We start from the raw sequence: 15831 nt of genomic DNA, 5'->3' as shown, positions 1-15831 counted from the left end.
TGAATAAATTTTACGTTGTGATAACTGCATTGTGGATGTCTAATCATGCTTTGCACACTACTCTGTTAAGGGGTCTGTTAACATTTGTCACATCACGCACACTGTTATTGTATTGTGTGAATACATGTAATGCTCATGTTCATACCACCAGATGGCGCAAAATATACATGTTAAGAGCATCTGGTTTCCATGTTATATTTTGAGCATATTCCCAGAAAGATGAAGCAGGAAGGGTTAACACGATCCTAATTACACATCACCAAAATAAGTTCATGGTCAATTCAATTTGCTTTGATGCTGCTTTTTCCTCATCAGAAGGAAGGAACACAGACAGTCAGATACACACACCCCAGTGTCTACTAAGGACAGTAGACTAGATGATGATGGGGGCTATTATTAGCCCTCAGGGGCTGTAGACAATAGGAAATGCTAATTGAAACAGTTTGGTTACACACATCTTTCTCTTAAAGCCAAAGGACAGTTTTCTCTTCTGTTCTCTTCCCTCATTTGTCACGGATGATTGGCAAACAATAGAGGTACAAGCCACTTTCACCCCATCATTATGAGTCTAATCCCAGGAGCGAATGGGATAAAGTTTACAGGAGTTAATGAGGATGAAATAAGTGGGTTGACAAACTCATTCTCTGAAAGAGAGAGAGTTTGGGACACATCCTCCATCACTGTTAATGCTGCTTTAAATTAAATGGTAAATGCTAAGTTGGGTCGCCACTTTATACTATAAAAATACACATAATTTTTTTTTTTTATCCAAAATTGCATTTACAGTTGGATTGTTGAACCTGTTTGTGCCCATAATGCCTCAGTCATTGATGAAAATGTGACGCATTAAAATCTGCACCCAGCAGTGGAGGGATTGAGACAACAATTTGCAAAAAATCTCTTTAGTATGAAACTACTAAATATGATTTGAAATATCACAGCTGAAAACTGCAACAATCTTTCTTGCATCACTAGCTTTTCATTTAATGTATAATTTATTTCATTTCTTTTTGTCACCCACACACACACACACACACAACCTGACAGTCATCCACCACTAAGGGGCGCTATATTCAGAATTTTTCATATTGATGTCTGCTGAGTTTCCGTCCACCTCTGTCTGCAGTGTGATATTTATGCTTTACATATTAGTAGGTAAATGTGATTGGTAGGATCAACTCCAGCTCATAAATGCTACTCTGCTGTGTATTTCCTTGTGTATCATAGTCATTCCAGACTTCACTGACAAATCTTCATGTCTCACATGTGATGGGAAGACTTGATGAGTCATTACTTTGTTGATTTTACATAAAAAGTTTATTGTATAGAGAAAATATTCACATTTGATAAATCTTTCTTGGTGAAAACCAAGAATTTCCGTCCAAAAGCCAGAAGGGGCGAATGAATCAAAATGAGGAGTGCTCCATTTACAACAGTGGAATAAATACATACTGATGGGCAGGAATTGGGTCTGTATTTGTTGTATTGGCAACATAACACTGGTCAGGAATGAGGCTGGTCTGACTGAACGTAAAACTTTACAGTAAAAACAGTTTGCAGAGAAGATAAAGAAGAAGAAAAACACCAGAAAACGATGACATATCAGTAGTTCCTTATTTTACAGTAATTTCACAGTTAGTGTCCAAGCTTTTCAGAAGGTCTTGTTCAAGTGTTGAGATTGTCTCTAATCCTGGATGTCAACTTCACTTCTCACCTTTTTGAAACTTCCAAATATAATGCAGTCCAGTTACCAGGAGGACGAAGTCAGTTTTTCAAAAAATGCAACAGATGCATTATGGTTCTTGTTGTCCATGTTTGACCTCCACTCAGCCTCACCACGTCTTCCCAATGGACTGAATGTGTTCCTTAGCCTTCATCCTCAGTGAGGCAATACTGGAGTTCCTTGGGTCAGCGGAGCACTGGTATGCTGGGGGTGGGGGGCACATAGAGCTGATGTGGGGTAGGTGAGGGCTGTGTCCCAAGCCTGGGGAATTGAGGAAGGAGGTCGGCAAGGAGGAGGGCATGGAAGGAGGAGGAGAAGGGGTGTAAGTGCCTGGGAGGCCCTGAGAGCCGCTGATGAAGCCAGGGAGGGACTGCAGGGAGGTGGAGGTGGTGATCGGAGTGGAGAGCCAGGGGTCCAGCTGCAGACTGGATCCCAGGGAGCTGCTGGGAGAGCGGCTGAAGGAGAGCAGAGAGGAGGAGGTGTCCTGGAGCTTGATGGAACTCACCTCCAGCTTCTCCTGCCGTCGCCACTTGGCCCGTCGGTTTTGGAACCACACCTAAAAGGAAAGGGGAGGGTCTTTATTTTCAATGCACTTCAACTCAGTACAACTTTATTTATCCCCGTGAAGGCAACTGCATGCAGCTGCTCATCACCCACATCCACAGATTCACACACAATAGACAGAGTTAGAAAACAAACATATTTAAAGGAAACAACCTGCAGACTTTTTAATATATTATGTAAAATATACTGTTATGTTGCAGTATTTAAACATTTAGAAATGTCAAGGATGAGTGTATGAAATGAAGATTTACAATAATAAACTAAGCTCTCAGCATCACACTGTAGAGCAATCAATAATGAGAGATTGTTACAAATATACTATTTTAAGAAATTGACTGAATTTCCAATTTTTCAATTTCCTTCAATGATGAACCTGCTATAAACCAAATGTTTTGCAAATACATTTAAAATCGTTGTCTGTATTTAAATTCAAACAAAATTAAAAGGCTTTTTTTTTTTTTTTTCCTCCTGCACCAACAGTAAAAGTTGTCTTTACTGATGTGAACAATATGAGTGACTGGAGGATTGCAGAATGTTAAATAATGGGCTTTAAGAAAGAAAATTATTTCATCTTTTTATTTTCAAAAAAAATCGCAGAGTAAATAGCCCTGCAAATCAAATGAATGTGAAATGATTAAATTAATATATTATCAATACATTTTAATGTAAACATGACATCCTATAAAGATGTCATTTTAGAAAGATTTTTTTATAACATCTTTCTTTGTATTAATTGAAAATAATAGAGGACTTTTTTGTGTTTTGCCTACAAATATTATTGCTAAGCACCCACTGCCTGTAAAGGCCCATAGACCGAATAAAGGCGCCTCCACAGTGAAGGAAAAAAGGCGATGGAACTGAAAACGTGGTCGTGTTTGTGGGACACACCTGCACTCGGACCTCCGGCAGGTTGACCTTCAGCGCCAGCTCCTCCCTGCTGTACACGTCCGGGTAGTGGGACTTCTCGAAAGCTCTCTCCAGCTCATGGAGCTGGAAGGTGGTGAATGTGGTCCGGTTCCGACGGTGTTTCTTCTTGGGGTTTTCGTCGTCGGACAGTTTGCCGTCTCTGTCCGGGGAGTCCGGGCACACCGAGGCTTCGGCGGCGCCGCCGGCACAGCACACACCTGCGGAGCAAGGACAGCGTGAGGACCGAGGGAGGAAAAATCACGTTTTTGGCCAAATTTAAATATATTGACTTAAAATCTAATTCTGCTAGTTTCTAGTAAAGCAGCTCTACTTTTTTTTTCAGTGTTGCTTATTTATTTCTTAACTTGAAGATAGTTTTATAGCCGTGACACATGACTCCAGAAGACGTTTTCATGAGAAAGAGGAAGCCTACAAGTGTTATTTAAAGTTTAAAAAAAAAAAAAAAACTTTAAAAACTTCAAATTGGCTGACTTGATACTGACATTTGGAGAAAACTGAATCCACTTACTGTCAAAACTTTCTGAGTAATGGCTTTTCCTCACTGGAGTAACAATTACATTCCCGTTGCGCTCAGCATCTTTGAGCAGAACTTTTTCCGTCACGCTGTATGAGGCTGACTTGTGGAAGATGGTGTCCTCTTTGAAGCCCAGGATCGCCTCTATGCTGTGGACTGTGGACGGGTTGTTCCCGGGGCTCTGCACGGAGCGTGCGGAGGGAGACAGGCGCTCATCCATCATCATGACCTGGGAGGGTGATCCAAGAAGCCACATTGGTCGGTGGAGTCCGGAAGATGGTCAGAATTACACGCACTCCAAATTCTTTCCAAAAGTATCGCGTCTCCCTTGTTGGGGAAAAGTTGTCACTGTCTAACTACGGCCTTGTGTTGGAAGACGTGCGCAGACGACGCACGCCAGCAGTAAGACCACCTTGCTCAGTGGTTTGGGAGCATCTTCAGAGGGGGCTTTTAAAGAAGCGCCTTCTGTACGCCCCCCCCCCCCCCCCACACACACACACACCACCTCCACCCCCTGCTCATGCGGCACCCCTGCTTACACGTCAGAGAGAGGACGTCCTGTTGGATTTGGCCCTCCTTGGATTTAGGGGTAACTGTGCGCCCGGGCAAGGCACCACCACCAGTCTCCACGCCCTCCCTAACTCCTCCCCATCCCCAAGTGCATCAGTCAGTGCTGGCCCTAAACCGTCTTACATAAATCTTAAAACCATCTTTCCACTCCTCCAGATGTCATGTTCATGTCAGTCTGTGAAAAAAAAAAGAAAAAAAAAAAAAAAAAAAGATGAAGATTAGGCAAACAGATTAAGGTACAACAAAATCATAATTACAAGATTTCTGGTCAGGACATGGATTGCAAGATGAAAGCTTAGTATTTCATCAAAGCGTCAAGATATTGTCGCCAAATGAATAGACATTTCATTTAGTTGAAGAATTATTTGTTTTATTGACCTAAAGGAAAAAAAAAATGCACCTCTTGACACATGTTGAGTAAAAGTAACTTAATACTCTAATAGGCTCATTAAAGTAAATCATTCATTCAAGCGTGTGCGAATGATTTGTAAACCAGACTTAAACTCTGAGGAGTTTCTTACAGGTGTTGAGTCAAATAGGGTAACAAAGCCCGAACAATAACTATAACCACTTAACAGCAAACAAAGATTGACAGCAGTGTGGTAATCCTGCTTAAGGGGATTACATTATTTTACTCAAAAGAGTTAAAACCCTTAAAACTATTTAGCTTTTCCTAATCACAGAAGGTGACCTTATCCTTTGTTTGCCAGGGAGAGGAAGGGGGGGTGCACAGAGAGATGCTAACTGAGCGCTGTTTTAATTAACAGCAAAAAGTTGCGAGGCAAGTATATGCGAAACTTTATTTATACAGCAATACCTTTTAAAGATGTTCTCTTTTTTTCCCCTTGTGTTTATGTGTGCTGTGATAATAGGTTTTTGAGCTTTGAATAGCATTTGAAAATTTTCAGTGAACTGATTCAGTGTCATTGTTTAGAGGTTATTTATACAGCTGAACTCAGTTTCTTGCTAGCTCAATGCTCAGCTCCCAGTTAGCCTTGAAGGTTGCATGTGCACAGGCTGAACAAAGCCTCTGTGTCAGTATAATAACCTCCAGTGTTCACAACACCAATATGAAGAGAGACAAAGAGTATGTGTGATAAAACAATCAAACTCAATTTGAAAATAAGTCTCTCTCAGTTCGAACAACTTTTCCAGATGTAATTCCAAATCCAAATGAAAGCTTGTCTTTTTCTCTCAGTGGGAATCATCTGAGCCTGGAACCGGTCGGCAAAATGTCTTTAATCCAATTAATACCAATAAAAGTTGAACCAAAGAGAGAGTGAAACTGAACTGAATGGTTCAGCATTATGGGAACTATACTTTTTTGCTTCCTTGCCAAGAGTCAGATGAGAAGGTCGATACCACTCCCATTTCTGTAGCCTACAGGTTGTTAGGTCTCGGCTAGTGGCTAAGGGTGGCTGGGCCTTCGCTTTGAGATCCACCAAAGTGCAGAACAGTCTACATGTTGAGATCAGACAGGCAGCATCGTTACTGTCTTTTAAAACTCCTCTCAAAGCATTCTTTTATCGGAAATCTTTTATGAATGTTTGGCAGACTGTTTTTATTTTCATTTAACCTACCTCTGTTCTAATGATGTTTGTTTTTCTTGCTTTTAGTAGCCGTGTTTTCTTTTTTTTCTATTCTCTTTTTTCCCCCCTTTTCTTTCTGTAAAGCACTTTGTAACTTTGTTAAGAAAATTGCTATATAAATAAAGTTTATTACAGTAAATTAGTAAATCCAGCTCTCCGAATTGGCTGCCGGTCTATCACAGGGCTGACATATTGAGACAAACAACCATTCATGCTCACACTCACACCTACGGGCAATTTTAGAATCACAGCTTAACCTAATGTGTATGTCTTTGGACTGTGGGAGGAAGCCAGGGTACCCGCAGGGAACCCACACAGACACAGAGAGAACATGCAGACTCCACACAGAAAGACCCCAGGCCCCAGATTCGAACCCAGAACCTTCTTCCTGAGGACTCGTGCCAGATAATGTCTTGTTAGGACATCCATCCATCCATCCATTAATTTTCTGTACCGCTTATTTGAAACCAGGTCACGGGGGCGGCTGGAGCCGATCCCAGCTGACATTGGGCGAGGGCAGGGTACACCCTGGACGCCAGTCTATCGCAGGGCTGACACATAGAGACAAACAACCACACACACACACTCACTCACACAACTATGGGCAATTTAGAGTCACCAATCAACCTAATGTTCATGTCTTGTGGGAGGAAGCCGGATTACCCGGAGTGAACCCACACAGACACGGGGAGAACATGCAAACTCCACACAGAAAGACCCCAGGCCCCGGACTCGAACCCAGAACCTTCTTGCCGAGGACTCGTGCCAGATAATGTCTTGTTAGGACATGTTGATGTATAAATAAAACAAACAAGATGATAACAAACATGTTAATTAGTGAGCTTTGAGGGGTACTGGTAATTGAATTTTCTTACCTACAAACAGCTGTTTCCCCTTTCATATTTGAGAGTGGTATTAATCATTTCATCTCATAGTTGGTAAGAAAGCGAATGATTTTCCAAAAGCTAATCTTTTAAAGGGACTTGAACATTACATTATGTGGCCAAAATCTTAATCGTATACTCAAAGACATGACACCCATATGCAATTATTGACAACCACAACAGTCTTCACTATTCACGGAAGGGATTTTGGAACCTGGCTGCTGAGATTTGCTCCCACACAAGAGCATTAGTGATGTTGAGCAATAAGGCCTGGCTCGCAGTCGTCATTCCAGTTCATCCCAAAGGTATGGGATGCTGAGGTTGGGGCTCTGTCCAGACCACTTTGTCATACTGAAACAGGAAGAGGTCTTCCAGAAAACTGTTGACATAAAGTTAGAAGCATGACCATATTATCTAAAATATCATTATAAGTCAGTGTTGGAGAGGAACTGACTACATCCAGTCAAGCACTTAAGTTTTGAGATATTTGTACTAGTTTAGCATTTAAGAGGTAAATGATACTTTATAGTACACTACATTTATTTGACAACTATAGTCACTACTTTGCACAACCACGCTTCCTTGGCTTGTTTACACTGTGCCCACAGGTGTGTCTTTATTTCTCATCATCTCAGCAGAGATGATCAGAAGGTCTTATCTGAAAGCAGGATAAGCTGTTTACATGCACAAAACATAAACAGGGTCAACTAAAAACCCAATCATTACAGGACACTAGTGTGAATGTCAACACATTCACAAATACCACTTCAACCTACTTTTAGCTAGCTAAGGCTAATGTAATTATCTATTTCCGTTTACTATTACTTTTATGTTGCTTCGACTGTTTAATATCTTTAGCTAACAATTTCAACCACCCTCATTTTTAGCTTATCATTTAGCTATTTATCCATTACATTTTCCTATTTCACCTGTTTATTTGGCTAACTTGGCTAACTATGTTAGCTGTTTTTTTCAGCTACATATATTAACTATCAATTACATCAACTGTTAATTCAGTACTTTTAGCTAACATACTATTTTTTTTTTAACCATTCATTACATTGAGTAATTTGTGATTAGTAATTACTTTTAGCTAAATATTTCAACTTCTCTCCTAATTGCTAAATTAAAATGATTTCTTTTTTTTTTTTTTTTTTTTAGCTACCCCTGGCTAAGAATCACAAGTCAGTGCCTTAGGCTACCTCCATACAGTTTAGCAAGTTTAGCAACAGTTTATGTGCAGACATCTTGAAATTCCAGTAGATGGGAAACTTTTGTTGAGTGAATAAGTGTTTGTATTCTTTTGTCCCTTACTAGAAGATATGTTTGGCATTTGTAGCTTGCTTGGCTGGTAGCTTAACTTCCTTTTCCAATAAAAAGAAGAATGAGATATCTGTCGCTACAAGACGTCAGTTTGTCCACCAGTATCCTCATCTGGAGAGAGAGAGAGAGAGAGAGAGAGAGGGCACAGCCTGACAACCTTGGCTATGCTGATCCTATTAGATGGTAATCTCCAGACTTTACAAATCCACAGCCGTTTAAACTTGGGTTCATATGAAACTCTAAATGTTGAGGGGTCGTCCTCTGCACACACACACACACACATTAACACACACACACACACATCCTTACTCTGCCTAATCGTCCCTAACAAGTGTTTGGATAATGCCCAATTAAATTAAGACCTGTTTCTTTAGTCACTGCATTAGCCTTGATTCAGGTAGATGGGATTAATCATACTAATCATACATTGCTTAAGCCTTATATATTTAATGGTAACATTTAACTAATAGTAACTGACGTGTACATAAAGACAGTAAAGACATGAAGTTTGAACATGTGTTCTTGCAGGCAGACAGATTATTAAATTATGTGTGTAGGAAGAAGCTTTCCAGCTTCACAACATGAGCGGACATATTTCATGTATTCAATATACATCTTTATTTGACCAACACATTTGTTTTCTCAGTTGGAAGTACCTCCATATATTTCATCACTGTTTATGTACATTGTTTTCATTTGTACGGAATAAATCAGTCAGTATTTTGAAGCTTTGATTTGTGCAAATTTGCAAAGGTCTGAACTGCTTAACTGTGTATGTGGAGAAAATAACAGTAAATCAACATGTCAAGACTTGTAATAACACTGAAAGAAAAAAAAATCTAAATATCATAATTAATTCAAACACCACATACAAAAAAAATCTAGAATAACCAACAAACCAAAAGGAACGTTGAAATACTCAGGATTGGATATGAACTTAAATAAGGTTTGTTTTTTTATGAGCAAGTCTGGGTATATTGTTATTTATTTCACAGTTTTAGAGATTGAACTGTCTCATCTTACAGCAAACAGAGAAAGTGAACATTATATCACAAATAGTCAGCATTTTGAAATGTACTGTGGCCTGTGACGATGCGAAAGAGATGTGACAAGACATGTTTTGCAGGGAATGTTCAGGGAAAATCAATTTTCTACATTTTTTCTAAAAAAATAGTAGTGGACTAGAGATGGGGCAGCTTGGACATGATTTAAAATATTTGTTGTTTTAGTGAAAAGATATGCAGTATATTATTACCAGTTCAGTATTAAGCTAACAGGGAAACTTTTACAGGAAAGCCTTATCCCTGATGCAGACTGGTAGCAGTAACAGTGCACCACCATGGAGTGGCCAGGCTTATTTTTTGTTTATTTCAGGAAGATGATTTGCCTTTTTAGTGCTTATAATAAATGTGAATGCTTTGTAGGTGTTTGACAGTGTGACTGAATCCCAGACTTTTTAACACAGCTGTGTCTGTAGATTCCCAGAAAGTGTTGAAATTCATTTTCTTGTCTTCTTGTTTTTCTTCTCTTCTTCCCACTCATCACATCCCTTCTTCACATGACGGAGCACTTCTCCTCTGCTTTGCTCTTCAGCTCGGTAACGGTGGCCGAGGCCTTCTCCTTCAGCTGGTCCATGTCCATGTTCTGCAAGTTTTGAATCTGGCCCATGAGGGAGTCCTTGCCCTCTTCCTCCGTGGCGTCCTCGTCCACCATCTTGAGCAGCTCCTCGGGCACGTCCACGTCGTCCCCAGCCATCTCAAGCATGTTCTCATCCTGCTCGCTCTGCAGACGACAACATCAGGCAGAAAACAAGGTCAGGAAGTGTCAATTTTTATAACTTTGCAGTACCACAACAACTCGTCTTCTCCATAGCTCCAAGCACAGAAACATAAACCAGTTTATAACAATGGTCTCTCTGTATTATGCAACTATGTTTTGCAATAAAATTTGCAATATGATTTTTTTTCTTAATCAGTTTTACCTATAAAATAAAAAGATAAAATCTCTCTTTTTCAGCAAACCAAATAGGACATTTAATGTTTTCTGCTTCCTCTGGTAGTGTGCTGGTACTGGTAAAGAAGCAGAGATGACTGTTTATCCTAGTAAATACAAAGACTATAGATTTATCATATTGAATTATTATTATTTGCAGAAGTAAACAACCTTCTGCAGGCGGACTTAAAGGATTTTTACAGGATTAACTTTCTGCCTGGCTGCTTGGTTTCCAAAACATTCCCGGTTCCACTGCCAAAGTCAGATCTGACAAACACTGCGACACATCACAGTTGAACTGTATATAGACCTGAAATAAAAAGACACATTTTTTGACCACTCTTTGATTAATTATATTTAATATTATATATTTATTTTTAATATAGTAGATTTAATGTAATATATAACACATTCAAAACTTAAAAATTGTCTGGGTTCTAATTCAAATTTAAACAAGCAATGAGGCAAACAAGCCAAAAAACAGATAGATGAACTCTAGAATCTGTCCTAATCCACATTCAAGTGACTGCTGTCGAGGATATTCTGCCGTCTGTGTTTTCTACATTTTTGTGAAGCAGACATGACTCTCCTTTGACTTTATTAACTCTGCACTTATGTGCTGTTGCATCACAGAAATGCTAAATTTAAAGCCTTTCCAACAAACTAAATCTAATCACTCAATATCTGGACTAGTCGTGCAATAGGCACTGCACTGTGACTACTTTAAACTTCAATCTGTGGGATTATCTCGGACCTGCCTTAGCCCTTCCTCTCTGAATCCCAACGATTGTCTAAAGATATCTACTATAGTGTCGCACGAGACGCTAATTCCATTAGACAAACAGCACCAACTTCCTGTTTCCCCTTATACTGTACATTTGTGCCATGAAATACATATATATTTTCGAACTTGATAGCATTTATGTGTGTTCCCGACCCCCACCCATTAAAAGAAAAGAATCAACAGAAGAGGGTGCCTTTAGGTGTCTTATTGTTGTGATGATGAAAATCCATTTAAAATGCATATTTCAGCTCTAAAGAAGACACTTTGGCTTTTGTCATACTGTCTTTTTCACACTAACATGCAATGTAAACATCATTTAAGAACAATAATTAAATTTATATGCATAGCCTCCTGCTATTGTCTTCAACATATGTGTGGTTTCAAATTAAAAGACAAACATTGAAAAGAAGTGCAGCCATTGTTTAAAACGGAACAAAAGAGTATCTGTTGTGAGAGACTATTAGCCATGCCTCCAGCAGCGAAGGTCAGCCCTGCATTCAGATGAATAAAAATCATAAAATCATGGTGTGGTTGCACAAGTGACGGTACTAGATAACCTGTATTAGAAACTGATTTTGCTCTTTTGCCATAAAAATACATGGTTCATTCCAAGCAAGGCTTCAACACTAGATTAATTTATAGGATTAGAAGGCTCCATACTGTCGTATACTTATCTTTAAAGGTCTTAAATAAAATCCCAACATACCTTTTGTGCTCCTTCCATTACAGCTTATTTGTCTTTAGGAGTCCCTTTGCTCTGAGTTTACATCCACTAAAGTAGATGTTGCTCTTTCTTAAAGCCAGTTCGTACTGCCTGTTGCTCCCTAATGAGCCTGGGACACCTGCTCAGTGGCATTTGGCTTTGTAAGACTCAAGGTGCAATATGGGACTATAGGCTAACGTCTCTGGGACGTTGGTTGAACGTCTTTGTCACTAATCTACTGGCATGGCTTCCACCTCCTGTTGTCCAGGCAGCAGCTGCCAAGTGCTGCTGTTAGATAAAGACAACCTCAACTAACCATGAAGCAGCTATTTGTTGCTCACTCACAGGAGGATAAAGCCATTTAATAAGAATGGTCTGTTATTTTTGCCAGTCCGTATTAAAACAGGAAGAAAAGGAGAGTGTAATGCTTGGCTTTAACACCCCTATTTAGCATTTATAGAGGAATAATGGTTAAAACACACTAAATGTAGCTGTAAGCAGATATAAGTGTTAATTCGTGTATTTGTCACCAGTTATAACTCCACCTAGAAGTGGAGGCTGGTGTATAAACATCCAGTGAATGACAATATAGTAAACCACTGTTATATGTTAAATTGTACATTAATAAACACTTAAAATGTTATTATATCTGTTTACAACTACATTGCAATGTGCTTTGAAGCACTGATATAATTTTTACAGAGTGCTAATAAATGCTAAATACAGCAGAGGGTTAAAGTTAAGTGTTGAATATAATACATTTGACGTCAACTATTGCGCATTTGTGTTGCAGCTGTGGGGATAGAAACCCTCAGGTGTTTACCTTTGGCAGTCTGTATTTTTCTCTGAGGCAGACCCTGAGTGTTGCCCTCTCCGCCTTCTTGTGCAAGAAATCTGCATCTCTCTCCATCCTGAAATAGACATACAAACATTATTAGTAAAAAAAACTTTATTGTTGGTCACAATAACATCCCACGTCGGTTAAAGTAAAAAAATAATCTAATCTCTGGAGAACACAAAGGGAAAGCTGCAACAAAATACCAGAAAGGTGGAGTTTTACAACCTTGAGCTTTTGGTTGTGCGTCACTGGCTCAAGAGCAGCATAATGATGTTTTCAGCATCAGGAAGCTGTCCCAGTGTTTCATTCCGTTTTGTTTTTACTTTATCTTCATCCAACCTGATGTAAATTGACATCAGCCTGAACATAAATTAAAGCAGGTCATCACATCTGTAGTAATATTTTAGATTAAACCAGCATGGTTTTGTTACCATTAGTGTACATTAGTGCAGTGGACTTGGGGTGTATCCATTAACTATTATTAACATCCAAAACTGTATTTTAAGTGGCCGTGCTAATGTTGTAGTCTAATATATGTCTTGTTGTAGTTTAATTCACAACATTATTACATAAATGGCTTCAAATATTTGATACCATCTTACTGTAGTAAAATATTTACTAATACTTAGTGAAATATTGACTTTCAGTTTGAGCTATGTTACAGTTTTGCAAAAGATAAAGTTCCCCTCAGACATGTAATCTATAGTGTACTGTATATCATTGAATCTATTGGCCTCAGTGATGTTTAATTTCATGTACACCACTATTGGTTAACCTCTCTTATAGCCAGAGAATGTAAAATACACACTGAATTCTGTGTTAAACTACATAGTAAATGTAATAGAAATATAAATAAATACAACATGTAGACATTTGCAAAATCTAAAGCCATCAGAAACCATTACTTTAACACATTACTTGATAATTTCATTATTAAATAAGTGTTTGTATCTTTGAATTATGCCTGAATTTTCAAAGGCCATTTGTTATTGTAAATGTGATAACCTGCACATTGTAAGACTCCACGTATTCCTGTATTTTCAAGGGGAGATTCATGTACTTTCCCTCAGCCAATTAAAGATGGGGATTATTAGGCCAGACCGAGTCAAGCAGATTTGAAATTAAGCCAAGATGCTGCAACTTGAACTGTAAACACAGTGGACTGAGGTCTCTATCAAACTATCAACAAATTATGCTCTTTACCACCACACAGGACCAACCAGGGAATATAGTAATTCATGCTCTTTCCATCAGGAGTTTGTCTGCATTGGCACTTATGTGAATACCTCATGAGGAATCTGTGGAGAATGTTGTCATTTTGAAACAAACAAAATGTATTCCCCAAACACGAGAGTAGAGAGGCTGGATTAATCTTATTATGTAATACAAACTGACTGGATCTGATGCTGCAAAATCTCCCCTGTTTCACTAAAGATTTGTTAAATATACACATTTTATATTATTTCTTCAGATGCATTTCAGAATGCATTAATCAGATTTTTGCACATTTTATTACTGAAATGTCTTTAGTGAAAAGAACTGGAACTTTGTATAAGAAAAACTGACCATAGCGTTGGTGGATGACGACATGTTGGTGAATTAATCTGAGCTACCTGCTGCTCATATTACTGTACAGCTATAAAGTGCATCAGAATAAATACAATATATATTCTGAGGTGTTGATATGAACCGAGAAATAGTGACCTTAATGAAATAAATGAATTAATAAATATAATTGTGCAGGTTTTTGATTGTTTGCCTTTGCTGCACCATCACAGACCCTCCTTAACCAAACGCTGCGACATTTACTGCCCTAAAGTCCATTTTTTCAGGTTGTGATAAAACTACACATTGGATTGTGTTTAAAACTCGGAGGTCCCTCAAAATGTTACCCATAACTGTTCTTGATGCAGAAACAGATGACAGATTATGAGAGATTATTGATCTACGTCCATGCACAACCTTTAGCCCCAGTGGATTATTATGTAGGAAATTCTGGAAAAAAAGATCCACAATAGAGGCACCATGCTTTTGACCTTCAGCAACAATTGCATCTCTCAAAAACTCCTTGTATGCACATGAAAAGTATAAATTCATTGGCATTTACATTCAGTCAGGTTCAGATGTGAATAATATGGATAAATGTGGTTGCAAAACAGGGAAAGTTAAACAGCGATGAAGTAGATAGCAGCTTGTCAAGGTCAGATGTACACTCTGCAGCCATACTGTTTCCCATGGACCAATGGTATGAATTCGTTATGGAGTACTGTTCGTGTTGCTACTTACTTCTCCTCCACCAACTGTTTTTGGTACTCTTCATACTCCTCTCGTGTCATCCCTGCTGCTTTGGCTGGATCTGAGGGGGTGGCCTCCTCTTCTTTGTCACCTCCACCACCAAGACCCATTCCTGACAGCGGGTTCCCGATCATGCTCTTGATCAAGAAAGCCATCTTGACTTATGCAAATGTTTACGCTTTTTTTGAGATGAAAATAATGTTGCTCCCTTTATGGTGCCCTCCGCTTTGGCTTCCTATAGCTGTCAAATCCAGTGGTATCTCTCTAGCTAACCTGCTGCTTGTCTATGGAGCCAAGGACACACTGATGACAAGCAACAGACATACACACACACTTACACACACACACACACACACAGCGTTTTGCCTCGTCCATAATCTGGATTTAATCCTCCCTGCTCCACTATACTAAGAGGCAGATGGCCTGTTTTCTCTCTATTTTTAAATCATGCAGAACTTTGTGGATGTTTTTATCTTTATTAAATTTGACACTTAGTGCATTCTTTGGCAGAGCTAGGTGCAGCATTCATCATAGAAAATAGTTCTGGAGATGGGGGTCCTCAGTTTGTGACTAGACGCATATGCTTGCTTCCACCCACTGTTGCTTAATCATATTAGTAAAGTACGGGCTGGGCCGTGTGCAGCTTATACTGCTGAGACCAGGCAGAGTAGAGAGAGAGGAGCGGGATTACAGTCTTGTTTATCTCCACTGGAGCCGTCCTTCATGCCATGCTATTGTTCTGTGGGAGGTTGATTGACAGGAGGGTGAGAGATGGGGAGGAGACACAATATCACTCCATCAGATCTGCACGCTTGAAGGAGGACTTCTAGATTATCTCAATATTTTTGAGCTGCCAAATGCTCATCTGCAAACAAATAGGTCTTACGATATCTAAAGTTAGCTCTTGAAATCAACAGGTTTGGGGTTTAGACAGAGTAGGAAAATAGAACACATGGAAGAGCAAGGAGGTATATGTTTTGCCTTTTCCACCTTCTGTTCCTTCTGCAGGGCTGCAGCATTGGTAAATATGTTTAAAGCCTGGAAGAAATGAAAGGAAGCTCAGCTCTCCATTTCCATTTGCTCGATTAACTTTACCCCCATCTAAACATTCATATGAAAGAACCT

General features: G+C 39.2%; 2 protein-coding genes across 2 annotated transcripts; both read right to left on the bottom strand.

Moving 5' to 3' along the window:
- Positions 1–1294: 1294 nt before the first annotated feature.
- rx3 (retinal homeobox gene 3) lies at positions 1295–4502 on the bottom strand. The gene is made up of 3 exons (XM_071465506.1): positions 3723–4502; positions 3176–3411; positions 1295–2279 (listed from the first exon to the last, which is right to left on the bottom strand). Exons 1-3 carry the CDS (start codon positions 3982–3984, stop codon positions 1833–1835), a joined length of 945 nt encoding a protein of 314 aa, XP_071321607.1. The 5' UTR covers positions 3985–4502; the 3' UTR covers positions 1295–1832.
- Positions 4503–8688: 4186 nt separating this feature from the next.
- cplx4a (complexin 4a) lies at positions 8689–15245 on the bottom strand. Its single transcript, XM_071465507.1, has 3 exons — positions 14698–15245; positions 12397–12484; positions 8689–9876 (listed from the first exon to the last, which is right to left on the bottom strand). Exons 1-3 carry the CDS (start codon positions 14859–14861, stop codon positions 9649–9651), a joined length of 480 nt encoding a protein of 159 aa, XP_071321608.1. The 5' UTR covers positions 14862–15245; the 3' UTR covers positions 8689–9648.
- Positions 15246–15831: the final 586 nt, after the last annotated feature.

This window comes from Trachinotus anak, unplaced genomic scaffold (assembly GCF_046630095.1).
Source record: "Trachinotus anak isolate AG129_WGS33_773 ecotype Australia unplaced genomic scaffold, CSIRO_AGI_Tana_v1 ptg000028l, whole genome shotgun sequence".
Classification (NCBI taxonomy): Eukaryota; Metazoa; Chordata; class Actinopteri; order Carangiformes; family Carangidae; genus Trachinotus; species Trachinotus anak.
The sequence above is the reverse complement of the archived record's forward strand: the minus strand, read 5'-3'. Positions and strand labels throughout refer to the sequence as shown.

Bases quoted from the DNA above. Each gene is read 5' to 3' on its own strand.
- rx3 (XM_071465506.1), bottom strand. From the start codon at position 3,984: ATGTGGCTTCTTGGATCACCCTCCCAGGTCATGATGATGGATGAGCGC. The intron at 3,412-3,722 runs GTAAGTGGATTC...CTTGCTCCGCAG, and splicing joins TTACTCAGAAAGTTTTGACA to GTGTGTGCTGTGCCGGCGGC. The intron at 2,280-3,175 runs GTGTGTCCCACA...CTTTCCTTTTAG, and splicing joins TGCCGGAGGTCCGAGTGCAG to GTGTGGTTCCAAAACCGACG.
- cplx4a (XM_071465507.1), bottom strand. From the start codon at position 14,861: ATGGCTTTCTTGATCAAGAGCATGATCGGGAACCCGCTGTCAGGAATG. The intron at 12,485-14,697 runs GTAAGTAGCAAC...TGTCTATTTCAG, and splicing joins AAACAGTTGGTGGAGGAGAA to GATGGAGAGAGATGCAGATT. The intron at 9,877-12,396 runs GTAAACACCTGA...TGTCGTCTGCAG, and splicing joins AAAAATACAGACTGCCAAAG to AGCGAGCAGGATGAGAACAT.